The sequence below is a fragment of the Octopus sinensis genome, linkage group LG5 (genome assembly GCF_006345805.1).
Source record: "Octopus sinensis linkage group LG5, ASM634580v1, whole genome shotgun sequence".
Taxonomy (NCBI): domain Eukaryota; kingdom Metazoa; phylum Mollusca; class Cephalopoda; order Octopoda; family Octopodidae; genus Octopus; species Octopus sinensis.
This window is the reverse complement of record NC_043001.1, coordinates 45120871-45144603: the sequence shown is the minus strand read 5'-3', so window position 1 is coordinate 45144603 and position 23733 is coordinate 45120871. Positions and strand designations below refer to the sequence as shown.

At 34.1% G+C, this 23733-nt stretch overlaps 1 protein-coding gene across 13 annotated transcripts in view; it reads left to right on the top strand.

Moving 5' to 3' along the window:
- The window catches only part of LOC115212426 (sorbin and SH3 domain-containing protein 1), a 504251-nt gene that overhangs the window by 441707 nt on the left and 38811 nt on the right, over nucleotides 1–23733 (top strand). For all 13 annotated transcript variants that reach the window (XM_036503384.1, XM_029781340.2, XM_029781341.2 and 10 more), the window contains 2 exons: nucleotides 10437–10537; nucleotides 22520–22605. In XM_036503384.1, the coding sequence (XP_036359277.1) occupies nucleotides 10437–10537; nucleotides 22520–22605 (187 nt within the window). The remainder of the gene's footprint in view (nucleotides 1–10436; nucleotides 10538–22519; nucleotides 22606–23733) is intronic.

The window sequence follows — 23733 nt, the reverse complement described above, 5'->3', positions numbered from 1 at the left end:
CATAGTATATGTTAGGTTAAAGTGCTGGACTACTGATCATAAGTTTACATATGATATCTTTAATTATTGTGGTGAGCTACTTAATTTTATTTGTCTCAGTCTGCCTTTATCAAAGAAGAGGATCTGAACATTGAAACAATTGCTGAGGCAACATGCATGCGTCCAAATTTGCAAAAGGCCATCCATACCCATGTTAACATGGAACAAAATTAAATATATTTGTTCCTTCCCTGTCCTTCCATATTCTCATTCCATTCCTTCTTGTTTCAAAATTCCTCATCCCATTCCTCCTTGTTTCTAAATTCCTCTCCTTTTTTCTACATATTCTCTCACTACACTCAACTCATTCTTCTCTCCATTCACAGTCACCAGATTACACGCAGCTCATTCCTCTTCTGCCTATACACAGTTGCCAGACTACATTTAGCTCATTCATCTTCTTCCTTTCAATTTTATTACTTATGTTTATGTACCAAAACTCCTTACCATGATCCTAACTCTCAGCCACTTAGTGTTCTTTTACAGAATATTTTCTCTTAATTCCATTTTACTGAATGTTAAGCATTCAGTTAGCTCAATCTGTAAGTGTTCCAGACAGACAGGCAATAGGTCGACTATTATTTCAGTGCCCACAGCATGTAACTGTATCCATCTTGGTGTAAATAGATATAACAGAAGAGAAACAATTTTCTAATATAAGCAATGGAAGTGCTGTGTAATTGACAAATTATTTTTTGTCCTGCTCTGTAGATTATCAATTTTGATACACTCTTTCCTGTGTTCTTTCTATTTCAAGAACATCTTTGTCAAACTTATTTGTTGTTATTAGATTTATATTTTGTTTTATTTTCCAAGGCTTTACATAAATCTCTCTCTTTTTTCAATTTGACAATTAAAGATTACAGTTGTTAAGTATATGTGTGTTACAAATCTATATTCTCATTTTAATGTGCATATATATATATATATATATATATATACACACACATATACCTACTCTATTGACAAATATATAAATATATGAGTTCCTTTTTTTTCTGACTTATCAATTCTTAAACAACTGTGTGTGTGTGCATGTTGCTACTAGTAATGGTTAAATATTTTGAAATTTAAATGTATTGCTTTGTTTAGAATCACCAGAATCCAAAATAATTAATGGGTTGAATTGGATATATAGAGTTAATGTAATAATGGTAATTCTAGACAGTATACAGTCCAAACAGTAATAGTTATGTTTAACCCATATCAGCCCTGATTGAGCAGTCTTATGTTCATAGACATTCCTGTCACAACCATCTCTGTTTACCATTAATGAGTTCAAGAGTATATTATTCTGGCTGCATGTCTCTTTCCCTTTTTTAAGAAGGAAATTTGGCTACTATTTCAAGCAGGTCAGGTGGCTGTGTAGAACTCTCTGTTCCTCTCTTTTACTCGTATAGCTATATTGGTGTGTACTGGCAAGATAGCACATGCAGTAATGGTAGTATAAAGTTAATATAGGAGTATTAGTCTATCTTGGCAATATAGAATCAATACAGTAATGCTGTATTTGTAATAAGAGAATACAGTTTTGGTAACCTACATTGGCAGTATAGATAAGTTCAACAGAATAACATTTGTGTACATTGACAGTGTAGATCCAATACAATAGAAGTAAATAAATAAATGGATGGATAAACAAATGAATGTGTTATATTAGTTTTCTTTAAAGGAGGAAATATCTTGAGATTTTAGGCTGAACTCTGCTGAATACTTCAAACTGGAATGTTTGTAGTTTGAAATTGCTCTGCTTAACAGCACTGGTAGAAACAATAGAGATTTCTTTTTTTCCTTACTGCAGTGATTCTCAACCTTTTCTAGGCCCTGCAACCTTCAGAAATGTTTGATTTAATTTTCACACCCATTACCAAAGTAATACTACATTTGGAGATTAGAAAGTAAATTTCCTAATAACCAATTTATTTTTAAACTTGTTTGGTCTTATTGCTCTCTAGAATGAATAAAGTTTTTGGTGTGCTTAATAGAACAAAGTTATTTTAACAGTAAGTTAATAATTTCATTCTGAATAGCAATTTTAGTAGAGTGTATATATATATATATATATTAGAAAAATAAGGTACTCAGAAATCTGGATGGTTGTACATTTACAGATTTTTATTGATATGCCACATGTTTTTATAAATCATATATTACCGCTTGCATCTACTCTAGTAGATTCTTCAGATTTGTGTATGTATATATATATATATATATATACAGTCCTCCTTCGTCATGCCTCTGAAGTGCTATCTTGCACTCCCAGAAGGTGTGAGTACTCAGGTTGGGAACTACTTCCTTGCAACAACCTAACATACCTCAGAGTTTTATTTTCAAGCCTTCAAATTTAGCTGTTATTTTTTCCCAGTAACATGTGATATTCCCAAGTAGCATAAAGTATAAAAAGCAATTAACTTCTGGGATTTATTTAACTGGTAAAGGGCTTGATATCTTAATTTTGGAAAATAAAATTCCAAATCATCAAATAAAGAAACCAACAAGATGTAATAAAAAAAAGAAAACATTTTCACTTTCTTTTGAAGTCTTTGATAGCCTGAGATTTCTTTATGACTATTGACAGTACAGGCTTTATACAGTTTACAAAATAAATTCAACAGTAAAAGTTACTTTTCTTTAGGGCATCATAACTATTAGGTTTTTCTCTTTTTTTCCCCCTTCTATAAAATTGTCTTCCTACAAAATTTTTCATAATTTTCACAAACTGGTTCTTCAAATCATACTGTGATGTTTGATAAGCACTGTATCTGTCTGTCTACCGATCTCTCCGTGTCCATTTGTCTCTCCTTGTTTCTTTATAAGTCTATTTGACCAGGGGTCAAGGTTGTGTTTCCATACTGCTTAGTTTCACCCCTTGTGTATTACTGGTTTCTGGAAATTTCGGGAAATGAGAATTCATGCATATCTCTAACATATCTCGGTGTTTTTACTTTTAAGTTTCCATATTTCCCTCAAGAACATTTAATGCCTAAATTAATGAAACTATGTGTCCATTTATTTCCTTAGTCTCTGACTTACTTTATTCTGACATTAAAAAAAAAGTTAAGATTCCTTTCTTAATTTAACTCATGACACTTTCATGACAGGTCATCCTTAAGTGTGTCTTCACTTCCATCGTTGACATATAGAGGCTGCTGTGACTGCGTCATCTCTTCCTTAGTTTCAAGAATTAAACAGCCAGTCATGCTGTTAGATCAGTACCAATATACAATAACAGTACAAAAACTGTAATTGCGGATTGTTTCCTTCTCACTTCGTAATATGTTTATACAGTTAATAATTTGTTATTTTTGGCCATATACCCTAGCATTGCTTTCTGTGTATGCATGTGTGTGTGCTTGTATGTATAGTATAGAAATATATATGATACAGAAATAATACATACATACATATATATATATATATATATATATCATCACTTTACTTCAACTTTCGATGCTGGTATGGGTTAGATGGGCTGCCAAGATCTGAGTTAGCTCTCTTGTTCAGACTTAGACTGGTTGGAAGACTGATTTTTCTTTACACATTTTGTTTTTGGTTTGATTTCTACAGTTGCATGCTCTTCTATCATCATCTTTACAGAGTGTACTCAGTACCTTTTGTCATGGCACCAGCATTAGAGAGGTTTCATGTCCTCAACAAAACTACAAGGTCCTCTTGACCTTATGTTGCTTTTGCTTATTCATTACATTATAAAATGTACTGGGTGCATTTCATTGTGGCTCCAGCACTAGAGAGGTTGTCATGTCCTCACTAAAGATGAATGATCTTCTCAAATCTGTGCTGTCTCAGCTGGTTTGCCAACCACTTTTTAGAGTGTACAGGATGGTGTTTATTGTGGCACTAACCTTGTATTCTATGAGATTGGTGGGTTTTTACTACTCAGTCATGTGTTCATTCACTCCAGGTAACAAGGCAAGAATGTAAATAAAAGTGGTTACTGTTGATTAAATACATCAAATAGAAGACAGGATAAGTAGAGGGAGAGTGAATGGTGGAGATAAGTGAAGATATGAGTGATGGGATTATGAGAGAAAGAAATAGCAGATGTAGACTTAATGACAAATTGGCAAGATCCAAATACATGCATATGCACACACACACACACACACACACATGCATATATATATATATACACATACACATACACATGCATGCATGAATATATATATATATATACATGCACACACATACACATTATGCTCCCCCAACTCCATCAATATCGTAATTTTTTTAACATTGGTTTCACTGTGCTTACAGGTCAGGTCTCTCCAGCACTGTATGTTGCCAATCATTTTAGTCTATCATTATCTTCTCCATTAAGCTCATCCGTTTTCACCATTCATTGCATGTCTTCCTGGATCTCCTCTTTCTGCATATTTCACCTGCTTTGGGTACCCTGCACTTCTTTATACAACTGTATTGTCATCTGTACACATCACATGCTCATACTAACACAATCTTCTTCCTTACAATATAAAAGTGTGTGTGTGTGTTCTAGGCCCACTGACGCATCAGGTTGGAGGTTATCCAATTTCTATAATGCTTAAATAACTGAGACTACAAGGCTCCCCTCTGAATGGGACTCCTGTATGTCAAAAGGTTAAACTTCCAGCTGGGCCTGGTGAGCTGGCAGAAACGTTAGCACGCCGGGTGAAATGCGTAGCCGTATTTCGTCTGCCGTTACGTTCTGAGTTCAAATTCTGCCGAGGTCGACTTTGCCTTTCATCCTTTCTGGGTCGATAAATTAAGTACCAGTTACGCACTGGGGTCGATGTAATCGACTTAATACCTATGTCTGTCCTTGTTTGTCCCCTCTATGTTTAGCCCCTTGTGGGTAGTAAAGAAATATATATTTTACTTAAATCAATGTACATTATACAGGGTTGGCCAAAAGTCACCTGACAGTAAATCAAAACCCATTAAATTCCAAGATTAAAACAAAAAATTATTTTATATGAGACTTTGCAAATAAATAGACAAATGCTGAAAAAAAAAACGGTAATTTTAACTCATAGCATTCAATTACTAAACATTCATAATTGGAATGAATAAATAAAATTAAATATTAAGTATTTATGGAATTTTGATTTACTATCGGGTGACTTTTGACCAACCCTGTTTGAATTTTTTTCTTTCTTATAAAGGATATCAAGTTTCATAATTTCGGGTTTTCTTCAATACTTTATTTTTTAGAAATATTGTAGAATTTATCTTAATTTCTTTTCTGTTTTATTTTCACTTTTTTAAGTACACTAGAATAAGATTTCACAGCTGGTGAGTGAAAAGATTCATCAACCCTAGTACTGGACCAGTATTTTATCCTTTATCCACCTCAAAAGGATGAAAAGCTAAATCGACTTCTAAATCGACTTAGAAGACAAATTTAGTCTTTTCACAACTCTATATATATATATATATATATCGCCATGATCACTGTGACCGACCGGGCTATCAGATGTCGCTACACATCGCTGGTCACAATGCGCTTCGCATTGTTTTAGCCTTCTAATGATGCCACCCCGCTGGCTAAGCGAGCAGGCCAACAGAAGAAAGAGTGAGAGAAAGGTGTGGCGAAAGAGTACAGCAGGGATCACCACCACCCCCTGCTGGAGCCTCATGGAGCTTTAGGTGTTTTCACTCAATAAACACTCATAATGCCCGGTCTGGGAATTGAAACCATGATCCTACGACTGCGAGTCTGCTACCCTAACCACTGGGCCATTGCACCTCCATATATATATATATATATTTTTAGCATACATTTATGCTACACAAAGCAATCCATGATTCTATAACTGATGCATCATTTCAATATTCCAGGACTTATAAACTGTTTTAATTCTGAGTAGTGACACATGTCCAATTTGAAAAGTATGCTACAGAATAAAACAAAATTCAAGAAAAACTCACATATTAAATATATATGATACTCCAGTTACTCAGACAATGGTTTCAAAACCATCCATATAGGACAAAATCTTTTCAGTAGGTTGTAATAATTATATTAATAGTTGCAGCAATGCAAACTACATTGTGCAATTGGCCTTGTTTCTATCAACAGATTTTCTGTGCTATGCTTTCATTTGCTGTGTTGAATCAAATAAAATCGTATTAGTTTCAGCTTTTTGTTAAACTTGTCTCTTATAAGACTTGCTCTTTAGTTTGTTTTCTAAACAGGTCACCATTAGATAATTATCAGTATTTATATAATAAAATAACTAAAAAAAATAGAGCAGCTATGTGGGAGGAAGCATAAAAATAACCAGTTATGTGGAGCAAAGTAAGAAAGTAATTCAAATATATTTTCTGAAGATATAAGTCCAACTTTGATAAGTTTGTACTTATGATTCTATTATTGGTAGCACTTGTTTAGTACCTACTTATTAAAAAAGCTGAAGGGGTTAAGCACTCTAGCTATAGTAGTAGTAGTAAGGCAAGAAAGAAAATCCTAAATGTCTATATTCTAGAAAAAATCTATTGTCAGGCATCAACAGCAACTGAAAACATTGGTCTCAGGAAATCTTATTGTTCTTTAGGCCCAGGTCAACTAAAATTATGATCAACAAGGATTTTATCAATAATTATCTCATCTTTTTGTGTATCCAAAACTATATTGTCCAGTGTGACCTTCCTTTTTTAAAATTAGATTTGGCTGTTATTTCTAACAAGTCAAGTGCATGAAGACTTCTGCAAAGACTTTAAGGAATCTTGTGTGTTTAGTATAGATGGCAGAATAGGCAGAACAGCAGAGAAAATACTTCTTAGGTGCATCCATTTTCTTTCCTGCGTTCGAATCTTGGCAAGTTCAATAGAACAACAGTCAGGTTCTGGAGTTCATCTAATCAATTCTGCCTTCTCCAAATGGTATTAGAAACTTCTAATACTGAAAAATTAAATGATTTTAAAATGTTTTTTTTAATGTGGGTGTATAACAGATTCTTATGATAATTGCCATCAGAAACAATAACACATAAGACAAAATACCTTGCAATATTTAATTACATAAGGTGGTAAACTGGCAGAACTGTTAGCACACAAGACAAAATGCTTCGTGACATTTATGTTCTGGGTTCTAGGTTCAAATTCCACTAAGGTCAACTTTGCCTTTCATCCTTTTTAGGGTTCATTAAATAAGTACCAGTTGAAAACTGGGTTGATGTAATAAAATTACCCCCTCCCTCAAAATTGCTGCCCTCGTGCCAAAATTTGAAACCAGTATTTAATTAGATGCCTTTATGTTCTAAGTTCAAACCCTTCTGCAGTTGACTTTGTCTTTTGTTTTTATTGAGTCAATAAAATAATTAGCATCTCTGTACTGAAATTAATTCATTTGGCTCTACTCCTTTACTTAACTCTGATCTTCAAACATCTTCCTTTAAAAAATTCTTCACGCCATCTGCTTGATTTTTTATCTTATGACCAGAAATTACCAACAATGCATGTTTGGTTTTATTGATCTGTTGTTAAAACCAGTGTAATCCCTTCCCCCACTTCCCCCACAAACAACACCTCCCATATTTGCCCATATGTACAAAAGATGTGAACTCTTCACTGTTTGATAATGAAACTTTGTCAATTATCTTTACACTGCTACTTAGGGTAGTGTACCATTCCACTGCATAGTACCTATTTGCTTTTAAGTGAACTGTACTGTTGAAAGTTAACTTGTTTTTTCTTTCTTTTTTTTTTTTTGGCCATTGGCACAGCACCAGTTGCCTACCTCCTAAATATCTTCTACTCTATCAACATGACCATCCACATCCACCTACCCACCAGTCCAACAATTAAACCATTTGCCACAAACAATGCACTGTTCTATTTTATTCAATATTTCACCACTCTCTTATCTGAACTATCCACTACTCTATCAACTCAACCTTTCATTGCTTTCATTGGTCCTCATAAAACCATTTTATAATCAATATACAACTTGACCGAGATAAGTGGATAGTTAAGTCAAAAGAGTTGTGACATACATAGCTTTTTTTTCAAAAGCATTAATGTGTAGAACATAGTTTGGGAACTAAAACAAAAGAAATATCACTGAAGGTAAATAAAAACAAAGGAGCAACACAGCAACAGTTACAAAGATGAAAAGTAGGACAAATAACCATTTTTATGAATATTGAATCAGAAACTTACTTTTACCCTTTGCAACTTAACTGTTGTTGAAGGTAGGGCCTAGATGACTCCCCATAGATTTACTAAGATCCATTCTTTGGTAATGCAACAGTGATTATGCTGCTGCTGCTAATAATAATAACTGTTGTTGTTATTGATGTTGTATGACCTTGTGCCAAATTTAGAAATTATTATTCTTAATTTATGGTGGGATTAGTTAAAATGTCTCTCTTTATTTCTCTCTATCTCCCTCTTTTTATATTTCTTTGTATTTTTCATTGTTATTTGTCTCTCTCTGTTTCCCTGTATGCATGTGTATGTATATGTGTGTATCAGTCTAAGGAATTCTTGGCTGTGTTCAGGGCAATTGCAGCCCCTATCAGAGTATATGTTATGTGCTTTATAACAGCATTGGAGTATTTTATATGGAGCATATATATATGATGATGATGATATATGTATGTATATCCACACACACGTGTTGACTGATTCAACAATGTACTAGAGTACTGGATCTTAGAGTCTTGAGTTCAAAACAACTATAGCCTTACACACCAACAGACATGCACTCTCTCTCTCTCTCTCTCTCGCACTCTCTCTCACACACTCTCTCTCTCTCTCTCGCACTCTCTCTCTCTCTCTCTGTATATGTGTATGTGTGTGTGTGTAATGCAATGTAATGTGCACAATTTAGGTCACCTTGATTATACATTTTAATCCACTTAACATTGAGAAATAAGTTCTAGATTTATTATTGCCAAATGACAGGTGCTCTATCCAAGGAATGATTTTACTGTTTATTTACTTGACATCATGAAGTTGGTGCTATGCTACAAGCTTATATCACTTCTTCAGGTCTCCTGAACCACGTTTCAATAAGCCAAGTGATCATTTGAAAAAGACTAAAAATACTTTTGTATTAAAATCTATAAGCTATGCATGATGCTTAACATTGATTGTGTAATATCTCTTTTTAAACATATATCTCTATTTCTTCTCATTCTGTCTCCTATACCTTCATGGGTTGCATGGTTCTTTAGATTTAGAAAAAGATTTTACAGCTCTATGCTCATCTCATTGTTGTAGGTGCCCTATAGTAGGATAGAATAATGATACATTTCTAAGTCAGCAACTCAGTTTCATTCCTGGTGAAATCCCTCATTTTATTGATTTGTATTTTTAATGTCCTTGAGATGTGCATGAACATCAAAACTTTCATATTCTTCTCCTTTACAAATCCTAGCTTTCACGCCTGCTCATGCATATATCTTTGTACAATGTAACAGCACCTTGAACTAATTCTGAAATTCAGTAGGCTGCATGTCTATATCAGAAATCATTATTATGGTGGTGGTGAGTGGCAGAACGAGTATAGTTCTAGCCAAAATATCTTGTAGTACATTGTTAAGATTACTTTCTGAGTTCAAATCTTGCTGAAATCTGGTTTGTCTTTCATCCTTATTAAGTTGATAACAAAAGTACCAGTTATAATATACTGGATCGATTTAATCACTTATTCCCAAATGTTAAGTTTGTTACTTTATGTAAATTGTTTTAATTCAAATTAAATATATTGTAATATTAATAATAATAATAATAATAATATGCTTGTTGATATGTCTCTTTTGAGATGGGGATTCATAATATTCTGCAGTATGTAAGTGTGGTACTGTTGTGTTGAGTTAATGTTTAAGCAAATCTTTTTTCTTCATTCTCTCTTAATATCTATAATATTTATTAGCACACACATACTAGTATATAATCTCCCTCCGCTTTAGTCAAAAGAAAGAACAGATTAACTTTCCAGGCAAAGAGAAATATCAGGGTAAAGTCAAAATTATAACTTATGAAGCCCACTTTATTCATTCATAGCTGTTCTTGGATGTAGTGAGAAGCGCCCAGAGAGCTATTTTTGTTATTTGATCCATTCTGTTTCACTCAACAATACATGCTCTTTCTTTTGGTCAAAGGAATTGATACCTTTCACTCACAATGTTCCATCCTTGGAATGAGACACAAGATTTGTCTAATTAATTTATAACTGACATTATATATCTTGTCAATTATATATCTGTGTGTGTGTATACACACACATACATGCATATATACATACAGAGAGTGGGGGAAGAATAATATGTGCTGAAACATATATGTATGGTATAGATGTTTTAGTGTGTGTGTATATATATATATATAGTAATTTGTTAATGATTTTAATGTTCATTTGAAAAATATTTCCTTTTGTACAATTTCTACAGCTTATAAACATCAAACATCGGACATCAAGCCGAGTCCAACAGCAGCCGAGAAAGAGAGGAGACGGAAAGAAGAAGATGAAGAATACAGAAAAAAGAGATTGGTGAGTATATATACCATCATCATTATATATTTGTTTTTCCAGGTTGGAATGAGTCGGATAGACAGGTCTCCACAGTTTCTCTCAACTCTTTGCATCCTTCTTCACCAGGTACATACAACAACAGTGAAAACCCAGCTATCTTTGCTGTTTGTCATATTTTATGTAGCTAGATGCTTCTCCTATTACCAACTACCTTATAGTATAATCTGAGTGCATTTTATCATGTCACCAGCACTATAGAGTACTCTCCATTGTTCATCAATTTTTTTAATGTTCTCCTAGATGGGTTGCTTGTACTGGGGCCTATGGAGTTCATAGTTTCCTTTCGAGGACAAGGTTTTTGCTGTTGGATGTCCACCCTCTTGCACACCAACCAATTCACAATATGAATTGATTGTATTTTATTGTGTCACTGGCACTAGAGAGGTTTTCTGCAACAAGACTAAAAAGTCCTCTCTCTTGCATTGCTTCTATTCATTCCTTCCTTTTGTGTGTGTGTGTGTGTGGATTTTGCAGATGCAAGCCCATCCTGTCATCAACTACTTTACAGTGAACTGATTGCATTTTATCATACCACTGTCCTTAGAGAGGTTGTCTCTCTAAGGTCAGTGGTATGACCTTAGGTTACTCTAGGTTCATTTGTTCCTTTTTTTTACATGGCTTTTGATGGGTACACCGCATTGCTTCTGTTGTGAGGTCTTTACAGTAATAGTCTACAGCTGTCTAAAAGATACTAGATAGAAGGGAAGATGTTTAGTTATCATGAGAAAGTCTCCTGATGGCTGTTGGGTCTTCTTTATGAAGTTAGTTTGAAAATATAAGAAGTAAATAATTCAGAGAATAGTTAACCTCTGTTGCAGGATAGATGGTGAGAGACAAAGAGTTAATATGTTAAATGTGGCTGTGACTACATCATAAAGTTAGACAGTGGGGCCATATATGTCATCTGTATCAGTTTATTTTTGAAGCCTCTTGTTTTATCTCCTATCAACCACTACCAAGCAATACCTTCAAAGGTATTCTAGTTGTGACCACATTAATTTTTTTCTAAACATAGTGCATATATGACTTCATTATCCAATATGTACCTCCATTTTAAATTGCTGGGGTGTAATTTTTGGGTGATGCAGCTGCTGTTTCATGCAGATTGAGGAACTGAGTTGAAGCATCCTTGTTTGCTCATGTCTTTCTGTGTTTTTATTGGTGGTGGTAATATTAGAAGAGTCAGTAGTGATGAAAGGATGTGATTTAAGCAAGATTTGGCTGCTATTTCTTGCAAGTTCAAGTGAACATGTAGAGATTCTTTTACTTACTTGTTAAGACTCAGACATTTTCTCATTGACTTATGAATCTTTCTTGTTGGAGCAGTTGTATTTTTCTCTACTTAGTAGTTGTATTTTTTCTTGTATCAAATAGTGACCTCTAGTAAGGATGATTCATTACTCATACACCAGGCTTTTATACAGTTTCTGTCTATCAAATTCTACTCACAATGTATTTTAAGTAGAATTTGGACCCCAATGCTACTGTACAAAACACTTGCCCAAGGTGCCATGCTGTCAGATCAAACCTGGAACTATATTGTTGTGTAGTGAAATTCTTAATCAAACAACCATGTACAGTTACAATAATACCATGTAGCTTATTGTATAGATGTATTTCAATTAAATGTCAAATATTATTTCTTGAACTTTAATTCATGTTCTTCTGCTTGTATTTAATCACAAATTATCTAACAACTACATCCTTTAGTGAACAATCTCTACTATTTTATATAATTCTCTTTGACCTTAAAACACAGGAACCAAAACATTACTACTGCCCTGCTTTCTGTTCAGTTTTCTCCCTCTATATACAGTTGATTAGCTAAATCATTAGGGCTTCTTACTAATGTCTTACAGTAAATTTTCCATCTCTGCATTCTGAGTTTATATCTTACTGAGCTCATCGTTCCAAGGTTCTAAATACATTACTGAACAAGTATTTGGGTTGATTTCCCTCTCTCTCTCTCTCCACACACACACACAATTGTCTACATCCTACTGTGAGTGTGTTGTGATTGAGATGAAGTAGGGTTATTCATACTGTTCCTTTCCTCCAAGAAATAGAAGTTTCATTTAGGAGCAAGTAATGTTTTTTCATTTAGTATTCTAAAGAAAGCACACATGGCAGTCATGAAATGAGCAGTGTGTGCTACACCATGGAGCAGTTAAAAGTTGTGTGTGTGCATGCACAACAGTGTAGAGGTAAAAGGACAGAATGAACAAAATATTGGGATTTCCACCCTACTTATTCAGAAATAGTTACCGTCATATCATATTACCAGTGATAGATTGGAATCCTATCCAGAGGAATATGACTAGCCAGGCTAGTTATCAACCCTTAAAACATCTGATGGATCAGGGAATAGTTACCCCTTCGGGTATCTTAAGTTCACAAAAGGCCAATGAATGTCAGTAGGGTGTCTATGGAAGGTGCTATGGAATATCAGTAGGGTGTCTAGGGAAGGTGGTTGTGATTTTTCTTAGAAATAAAATATTTTAAACCAGGTTCAATATTTGTGTTTTAAACAGATTAAAAATTTTTTTTTTTTTAATTAAGAATATGAATAGGACATTGTGTTATCAGTGAGCAGAAATATAACTGATAATATGCCAAAGTTCAATGTAATTTTATTATATATAAGTTTCCATCTTTTTTAGTAATTTCCATAAAAGTTTAACTTAGGGGCATTTGTTAATGCAAATATCTAAAAAGAGGTACATGCAAAGCTTTGATTAGCGAAGAAAAATGGATAATAAACCACTGTGCAAAATTAGCAAGTTTGATTAAAATAATCGATTGCATTTTTCAGAGATTTTTTTTCTTAATACCTCAGGAGTATGCAAAGGAGCATTTGTAAAACACCATTTGGTGAAAGTGGGCACCAACCCACAAAATATTGAGAGTCAATGATTTAAAAACATCATGTTCTTAACTTTAAGGCATAAGACAAGTAGAAATTTCTATTTTAAAGACTAGTAGAGACTATGTTAAGTGAGACTTGTTTACTTCATTGATCCGGTTCAAGTAACCATATAATTTGATTATCTCCTTGAGTGTGTTTTTTGAAAAATGGATGCATTTGTTGTTTTAGAACCACCACCCACTTCCTTTACTGCACTAAATTTAGTTTGGAAAACTACAAACCTTTGCATAAACAAATATCTTATCAATGCAATGAGCAATGTCTTTAATATGTCAAATACTTGAGTTTCTTAATCTTGTAATTGGCTACACAAAAATCTCTTTATAGATAATAATGTAACTCTTTATCTGTCTAAGCTGTTTGTGTATGGGTTAAAGTTACCTATCATGTCACAAAAGTTTTCAAAAGTTGTGGAAGCTACAATGCAGTCTTTTGACTTACTTGAAATAGTAGCCAAATTTCCCTCCAATTACACTCTTAGAATAGATGATTGCATTAACTAATATAGTCTTAGGTACACTGTGCTTAGGAAAAGAAGGGAAGTGGGTTGGGGGTCTTGATCAGAGCTGACCTGGTTCTATCTACTTGTAATAATTAGGTGTCAGTTTACAAGTCAAGGGTACTTCTTGCCTATCTATAAAGCAGATATATGCTACTGTGAAAATAAGCATTCTGAAACAAATATATTTTATTCATCAAAGGTTTCAATATAAAAAGTAAATGGCTTCTTTTTTTCTTCTTGGCAACATTTTTTTTCTGTTTTTTTATAAATATATTTCAGTGAATACACAAATTTTAAAAGTTATATATTCTTTGAGTAACATTGAATATGAAACTAATTAACTTTTGGATATTCCTTGCATTAAATATGTCATTTGTATCTTAATTTTGTTATGTAGAATAATACATAATCTGACCATTTCTGTTTTTCAATGCTAACCAGTGTACATTCCTTAACATTTACTTAGTGGTTTCTCTCATTACCTCTTCGCCATGTACATTAAAGTCTGTGCTTTGCTGATGAAGTCATAATAAGGTCAAAACGTGTCCAGAGTTGTCCCTGGACTATGCAAAATGATTAAAATAATATTAGTTATTCACAAATATTGTCTTTTTTTTAATTACATATTTTTTCTAGTTAGCTCTTTTGATGCTCATTGCATTAAATGTTTACACTATCTTAACTAAACAAAGCAAATTCTGACAATCAGAAATGTTGATTTGAAATCAATTTAAGTGCATTTATAATAAACTTAAAATATTTGGTTAGTATGGCTTATAAGTGGATTTTAGAATATATATGCCCACAGGCATATGGCGTAGTGGTTAAGAGTGTGGGCTACTAACCCCAAAATTCCAAGTTCAATTCTAGGCAGTGATTTGAATAATAATAATGTTTTCATTGTAATACATGTGTAATTTTTTACAAATTGCATATACAACCTTTGTATGATTGCAACCTCAGTCTATCCTTGTATGACTGTCTATCCTTGTCATTCTTTCATTCACCCTTCTGTCTCTCGAAAAGCAAATTATGGAATTGTTATTTAGAAAGTAACTCATTAAATTCATGTGTGTGTGTATTTATGTATCTGTTGTGACTCTTTGCATTCTGGCAGCAGTGCTGCAATGACAGTTATGGTGCCAAGCTACATGGCCTTTGCCTTTCCTTTGGACATCATCATTAGCCTTGGGAGGGAAGATTTGCATGCACAGAAAACTGCTGATCTTTCATTACAAAAATAACACCTGCACCTTGGACGGAAACTTTCCAGGTGGATAGCCATCATCTGACTAAAAACATACATCATCATCATCATCAACATCCGTTGTCCATTTTGTGAGCTGAATCATTAGCTGTTATTACATATAATTAGCTTTGTGATTATCTTTCAAATAATGTGAATTAACATTCATTCATAGTACCTCATTTATTTTACCCATAAACAACCTAATTAACACATTTTTCCTGTACATTTTAACAATTTCATTTGTAGATTTACTTAGAAAATGTCCCACTATTATATATTTATATTATATGTGTTATATGTAATGTGTTGTATGATACCATAGCCCTTACTTGCAAGCAATTATGACTTGCTAGTATATGCCATGCTAGTTGTTTTAGGTGCTTATGTAGTTGCATGCAGACATAGACACCTACGTAGCCCTCTCATCTATTGATCCAGCAGAACATAAAGGGTATGACAGCTGGGGATGTAGTGGCGGGGGGGGGGCAGAGGGTTGCATCAACACAAGGCTGGTACTCATTTTCATCTGAGTAGACTAGAGAAATGGCAAAGAAGTATCTTGCTCAAGGACACAATGTGTCTTTCATTCTGGGGAATTGAACCCATAGCCTAATGATCTTGAGCCCAACATTCTAGCCACTAGACCACACATCATCAAATGTTATATGCAACCATCGGGTTGGTGGAATGGAATGGCAGCATCTGTAGAGCATGAGACAAAATGCTTTGTGATATTTTTTTTGCAGCTCTTTACATTCTTTACATAAATCCCACCAAGGTCAAATTTGCTTTTCATCTCTCTAAGATCAATAAAATTAAGTACCAATCAAATGCTGGGGTCAATGGTATTGATTAACTCCTGCCCTTCAGAAATGCTGGCTTGTGCCTAAATCAGAAATTATTGTATGTAGCAATTAAACAATGGGTATATCGAAGATTATAATGAGGTGACTTTCAGCATTATCCAAAATAATGCTCTATGTTTAAATGATATGAAACTAGATAACAATAGATTTATTATGTGTTTTCAAGTGTTTCATGTAAGTTTTCATTACACCACCAGATTCTGTGTTCAAAGGATGAGTTCAACATTGTGCTTCAGAGGAAATTGAAAGGTGTTTCTGTGTTAAATCAAAATTAATATGTTTTGTGAATTTACAGACGTTAAACGATGATGATGATGATTCTTTATTTTAGTGTTTCATTTATTCCTTATGAAAGTTTACATAGTATCAGGTTAGATGGATGTGTTTGAGTAAAATCTGCTTAATATAAGTTCTGTTATCTTATTGGATAGTGGTTGTCTAATACATGTGCCCTATGACAAATGATTGTTCAGAAAATCTCTCTCTCTCTCACACACACACGCATACACACAGTGTTTGATGAAGACACTTTCATCCTGTTAGTAAAAAAAAATCATCAATAGCAGATATGATGTCATCATCATTGTGATACTGGTTCCCAGCCATGTGTTTTTTCATGTTGGGAAACAGAAGATAGTCAGTTGGGGCCAAATCAAGAGAATAAGGTGGGTAATCAACCAGTTCAAAGCCACAGTCTCTTTGCCTCTAAATCAAGCTGATGGAGCCAACACTCATCCTGAGTTAAGAAATGTTCAAAGAGACCAGCTGGATCTGCCTCAAACAATGCTAGATTTTATTGTGATATGATCTGCCTGGTACACTTTTGGTCAGGTGTCACAAGACATAGCACCCACCAAGCAGAAACCTTCATCATGCCAAGTTCATTTTGCAGAATATTCTCATCTCGCTCACGGCATATGTTTATAGCATTGGCTGTTTGATTTATAGTAAATTGCCTGTCATCTATCAGCATGTGGTGAACACAATCAATGTTTTCCTTGATTGTGGCAGTTGCAGAACATTCAGACTTTGGCTCATCTTCAAGCCTCTCTCTTCCCCTCCTAAATTCAACTGCCCACTTTTGCGCTGTTGATGAAGCTGGAGCATCATCCCCTAATGTAGCAAGCATGTCAGCATGAATGTCCTTGGGGGTTAAACTGTTTTTCTGCAGGTGCTTGGTAACACCACAATGCCACAAATTTTTCCCATTTTCAAAAGATGTCACTACTAGTTACTTTTGAAGTCTTCTTTGAACAGTCAGATGTCAGTTTACCTGAAATGAAAGAGTGCAGTTATTAATAAGAGTTGAAATGAATACATGCAAGATTTCACAGCTTTAGCATCACTCTTTCATCATCAGCTAATGAACTTTCCAGTCCACTCTTGTGTACATACACACACACACACACACACACACACACCATTTTGTGCATTATCTATGCCAGATGGAATTGTGGTGCCTTGCAGAGTACATATTTTTCCCATTTTTGTCTGATAATGATTTAGGGAAGCAAAGTTCATTTTGATCTTTTTATCAGACTGGACAGAAATGTCCTAGATTATCAGATTTGATGAATGTTTTCCCTACTACTTTTCATTGGCACATTGCCTGATGGACATAGCTGCTTACTTGTCTGTGAATTTATTGTCTCTACAAGAACCAGGCAGCCAGAAATTATATGGCCAATTGTTTCTTTGTGTTGATTGCACAGTCTGCAGCTGATGTTAGCTCTACTGTCTTTCTTTCTTTCTTTTTTTCTCTCTTTTTCTTTCTTTCTTTTTCTTTCTCCTTACATGGTTACATTGAACTCATGCAACTAAAAACAAACCTTCCATTTCTAGTCCAAAGCTTTACAATCTTCTTTGGCTTTCATACTAGCTCATTTTCTCTTTGTTGAGATTTGCAGCTGAATGGCTCTGTAGATGTTTTCGTATTAAAGTGGTAAGTTTGCAGGAACAATAGTAGAACATTATACAAAATGCCTGGTGGTATTTACTGCCTCTCTTTTATAATGAGCTCAAATATCACCACAATCAACATTGCCTTTCATTCTTCAAGATCAATAAAATAACTACAAATCAAATGCTTCAATCAGTTGAATTGACTACATGCTTTTCCCAAATTCTGTGGCCTTGAGCCTGTTAGATACAAATATTGTTGTCATTCAACAATGAGTAGCTGCTTAGATTTACTTGTAGATTTCCTCGTGCTACATCCGCAACAAGTAAAGCTGCTAATTCTCTCCATACATATGTCATTAAAGGTAAAATTGTATGGAAAAGAAGTTCATGCTAGAATAAGGAAAATACATTGTGTGTAAAAGAGGTTTATATGTTTCTTTACATTCATTCATTTGTTCATTTTTACATCTGTTTTTCTGCTATCATGAAATAGATGAATACATTTTTGAGGCATTGATTTAGTCTGATGCTCTTCCTGTGACTAATCCTTACCTGTTTTTCAAGTCAGGGATCTCTCTTTGAATGTACAAAGCCAACAGACAGTTTGTTGACAGGGGAAATGACAATCTCTGTTGGTAGCTCAATGATTTTCAGAGAAGCAAAAATGTAAGCAAATAAACAAACATAGAAACATGCATGCATGTGCACATACACATGTGTATATGATAGGCTTCTTTCATTTTCTGTCTAACAAATCTACTGAAAAAACTTTGGTTGGCTTAGAGAACACTTGCCTAAGGCAATGTGAAGTGAGACTCAACCCAAGAACATGCTGTTAAGGAGCAAACTTCTTGACTGTATATCTATGCCTGCATGCGTGCACGTGCATGCATGCACACACACACACTGCTAAATATATGGAATATAGTGTTACCACTCTGAATATATGTATCTCTCATAAGTGTAATTTAGCTTCAGATTTAGCCTGATTGAGTAGATATATGATGTCAGGCACTTCAATCATGTTCAATCTATCTTCTTTTTTTCTAGTGTAAATTATCTATTATGGTCGTCATTTTAAAAAGCTAGGGTATGATTTGAGAGAAATTTGACTGCTATTTCTAGTTTGTTGATTGACCATATAGAGGTTCTTCCATAGGCTCTTGTATATAGATGTTTCTACCAGTAGAGCTGGATAGATGTATATCAATTTACATATTAAGTTATTAACATAATCTGTACTTTCTCTAATGTTTTATTGAACAATACTTCAAGAATTGAACAAAAATAAAAGATATAGCCATTCAGGAAATTATATTGTGACCTGTGTCTGTCATATAAGCTTTAAAATGTTGCAGGAGTTAAATTTTGAATTTTATTTCTTTTTCATTCCACCTTCCTTCTTTTTCCCTGGCTTTTGTGTTTTGTGCATGCGTGCATGCATGGGTATATATAAATGCATACATACAGACATACATACATAAAGAGAGAGAAAAAGAGATAAACAGATGTAGGTAGGTAGGTAAGAGGGTGGGGATTTTTACTTCACTAAGTAACAGTTGTTGGGTAGCCATCTTCAGTTCTGCTCAAGCCCTTTTGTTACCATACTTCTGTTAAAATACAGTCTTGAAAATAATAAGATTTTTGTAAAATAATTTTGTCATTGTTAGTGTTTGAAACATAAATTAGTATGAAATTTTGATCAAAGGTTTTAATTTAGATCACTTAAAGCATGTAGCTTAAATTTATAAAACTAGGAGCAGATTGATGTCAAAAGGGTAAAAATGACCTCTGTCATAGAAAGAGCTGGTCATACAAAAGAAATGAATAATGATTCTATTTGTGTCTATATATATATATTTTTTTTTTTGTGAAGGGTTCCATATTTTTATACTGGTGCTGGGGTCACATTAAAAGCACTAGTGCCACTTTGAAAGCACTGGTGTTGGTGCCACATAAAAAGCACCCACTTTAGTTTGTAAAGCTGTTGGTACTAGGAAGGACATCCAACCATAGAAACCATGCCCAAATAGACAATGGAGCTTCGTGTAAGCCCCCCCCCCCCTTCCCGCCTTATCAGCTCCTGTCAAGCCATCCAATCCATGCAGCATGGAAAACGGACATTGAATGATGATGATTTTTTAATATATTTTTATATTGTTTTTGTTTTCTTATGGGTCAAGTTGACCTAAAAATTAGGTCAAAACATGGTGATAGTAAAAGACATGTGCCTAAGATATTTGTAGAGTGGAGTTGAACCCCAGACCTCATAGTTGTGAAGTGGCCTGCTTAACCACATACTGGTTCCTGTCCTTAGTAAGTCAGAATGGCAGAACTTTTCCCACAGAAGGAGTTGAATTCAGTACTTCAGGTTGACACCCACCCCACCCCCAGCAGCTTTAGTCCCATCCCCACTGTTGGTTAGAGCAACAAAATATTCCTATCCTGCATCACCTACTTTTTAGCTAAGTGCACTGGGTCATCTGATTGTTAAATGTTTTGGCCATGAACATTATCTAATGTCAGTTGTTTAATATCCTTGTCACATAACCATCTTACACCTGTCTCTCTCAATGTGAGGTGTGGCAATATTTTAGGTGGGGCATAAGTTAAATCAGTAACAAGTGATTAAGACTTGCAATAAAGTTGTTGGCGGTAGTTTGTATATAAATGTACAAGCGCTCAAAATTATATCTGGTAACATTTTATACATTTAAAACTCACTAAATGGGGTTTGATATCATATACACAATCTTAGATCTTGGTAAAAACACAGACACTTTTATAAATGTTTCTTCTATTCCTATAAAAATCTGTAATACATATCAATAATACTATTAGTGCATCTCCTTTATATAGGCACAGATGTTACTGAACGATGCATGTGAACTTTGGGTCAGTCCTACTGTGTAACATCTCAGACAAGGAACTTCTGCTATAGCCTTGGACTGACCAAAGCTTTGTGAGTTGATCTGGTAAACAGAAACTGAAATAATCCTGCTGAAAGTGTGCACATGTGAGAGAGAGAGTGAGAGTGTGTGTGTGTGTATCTGTATGTTTGTGTGTACCTTTGTTTTGACATCACATGATGGCTGTAAATGAACAACATTGTCATATGAGTGATGTTGTTTATTTTCAGTCTTCTGTGAAAAACATATCTGACTATGAGGAAATATTACCTTGCTTGGAAGCAGGTGAGGGTTGGTAATAGGAAAATTTGACTCAAGTTCTATCTAATTCATGCAAGTCTGTAAAAGTGCACATTAAATGATGATGATAACAATTGTACGTAAGTCACAGCAGTAGATAAGTTGCTCTCCCTTTATGTTTACAATATTTTGGCTAAAGCCTTTTGACTCATTCACAAATTGTAGGTTGCCTTTCAGTAAAGTCCCCCAAATCATGGAGAGACAACATGACAGCATATTTCTATGATCTATATCTGAAATGAACAGATTAACAAGTGCATTTTTAAATCACCATTCTTAATTGACTGAGAACATATACAGCATCAAATGGGTATTAAGATTATGGCTGGCCAATAGAGAACTGTGCACATGTTTAATATATGTGGAAGTTGTTTTTGTGTGAGATGTCATCAGCATATACTTATTTAATATACTAATATTCAAATTGGCTGTATAGTGACATGATCAACCCACTTCACATACTCAGTTATTTGCTAATGTGTATATATGTTCACATGTGTGCATGCTACAGATTTCAAGCCCAGAACAATGTTTGGTAGATAAATTGCTGGAGATTTTTCATGCTTGTTTTTTTCCTTCAAGGAGGAAAAACTATGACATATAAATATAGAGTGTATATTGCAGTCACAATTGTGGTTGCTGATTTTGTTCTAGTTTTGTTTGTCAACTTCCTGAGTACATGCCCATTGAATTGATAGGTAAATTTGTCTTTTATTCACAGATACAGCTTGTGTGATAATTTGTTAGAACATAGGAATACATTTAACATATATTAACATATATTGGCCTCGTTCTTGTCTTCCAAACTTGATAATTTGCTCAACAAACAGCATCAGTTGGAAGAGATACTTGCTAGAGCCATACTGACATTCTACATGGACTGAAAGATAATAATTTTCAAGACTTTTTTTTTTTTTAGTATTGCAGTGATTTCATTTCTAAAACCATCAGTAGTGGGGTTTAACGATGTTAATGTTGTTCATCATAGTTGTCTGATCAATGTACTAAAGTTCTTAGTTAATATATAACTTTTGAACTAGCTGCCACCTGCTGCAAAATCTACTTTGAGGAATTCACTGATATATTATTTTTGAATGTTTCCCTGTTTACTAAAATAGAAAATTTCAATTTGAAATTAAATTAATTTCTAGAATGTTTTTCAGAATAAATGAAAAACATTTAATTATTAAAATTTAGATTTTTTTTAAATTCTACAAACTCTCTCTTTAAAAGAGAAAAAAAACAACCCAAAAGCCATGATTGAGAAAGTATATTTCTCTTATCAGGAACAACTTTATGACGAAGAAAGGCGTAGGAAAAAGATTCTTGAAGAAGCGGATATAGAAGCCAGAAAGCATTGTGATGTATTTACGTAAGTAAATTGCTACTTTTTCTTTTTTCTTTTTTGCTTTAATTCATTTTCTTTCCTTTTTAATACCTTAGAGGGATATAATTTCAGCACGCACACACACACACACACACACAATTACATAGCTGTGTATATATATGTGTGTGTGTGTGTGTGTGTGTGTGTGTGTGTGCAACTGTCCATGTTAATGCCCATGTTTATATTTACATATCTAAACTCATTTGTGATTACATTGTGTCTCTTTATGTCTTGTAACAGTGGTTCAAAAAAGATAACATTAACATAAAAACCAAGATTAATGTCAAGATCAATATGACTATCTGAACCCTTGACAGCAGAACCCTATCTATTATGGCTACAATCCAGTGACTGAAACTGATAATAAACATTCCACTGACATACATTCATAATGAAGGTAGCCCTCAATACATGGTGTTCAGTTATTTAATATATTTATTTAAACTTAAAGGGCAGCGAGCTGGCAGAATTGTTAGCATGCCGGGCAAAATGCTTATTGGTATTTTGTCTGCCGTTACATTCTGAGTTCAAATTCCACCGAGGTCAACTTTGCCTTTCATCCTTTTGGGGTCGATTAAATAAGTACCAGTTATGCACTGGGGTCGATGTAATCGACTTAATCCCTTTGTCTGTCCTTGTTTGTCCCCTCTATGTTTAGCCCCCTGTGGGCAATACAGAAATAAATATATTTACTTAAACTGGAATTTTGGCCACTGCTTGAATTTCACACTTTGCATTCTTTCAATTGACACTTTTTATGTAATGTGAATAAGATGAGGTTCAAGATAAGGTTCCCCCAATCTGTCTAAGTGAGTAGTACCCCTAAATTTAAGCTAACTCTGACCATGATGACCCATCCAACTCTTTCTAGCATGGAGAGTGGACATAAAACAGTGATGATGATGACAATGACAACAACAATTTATTATTATTATTATTATTATTATTATCATCATGAGGTGGGGTGATTATTGACATTTCAGGCAGGGACTTTTTTTTTTTTAACTCACCTCTCTTCACATTATACAATCTTATCTTGGTTTATGACACAGACTATGACTAGTTTCTTTGAACTCTAGTGTTTACTCACTTTTTCTCTGTTTTTTTTTCACT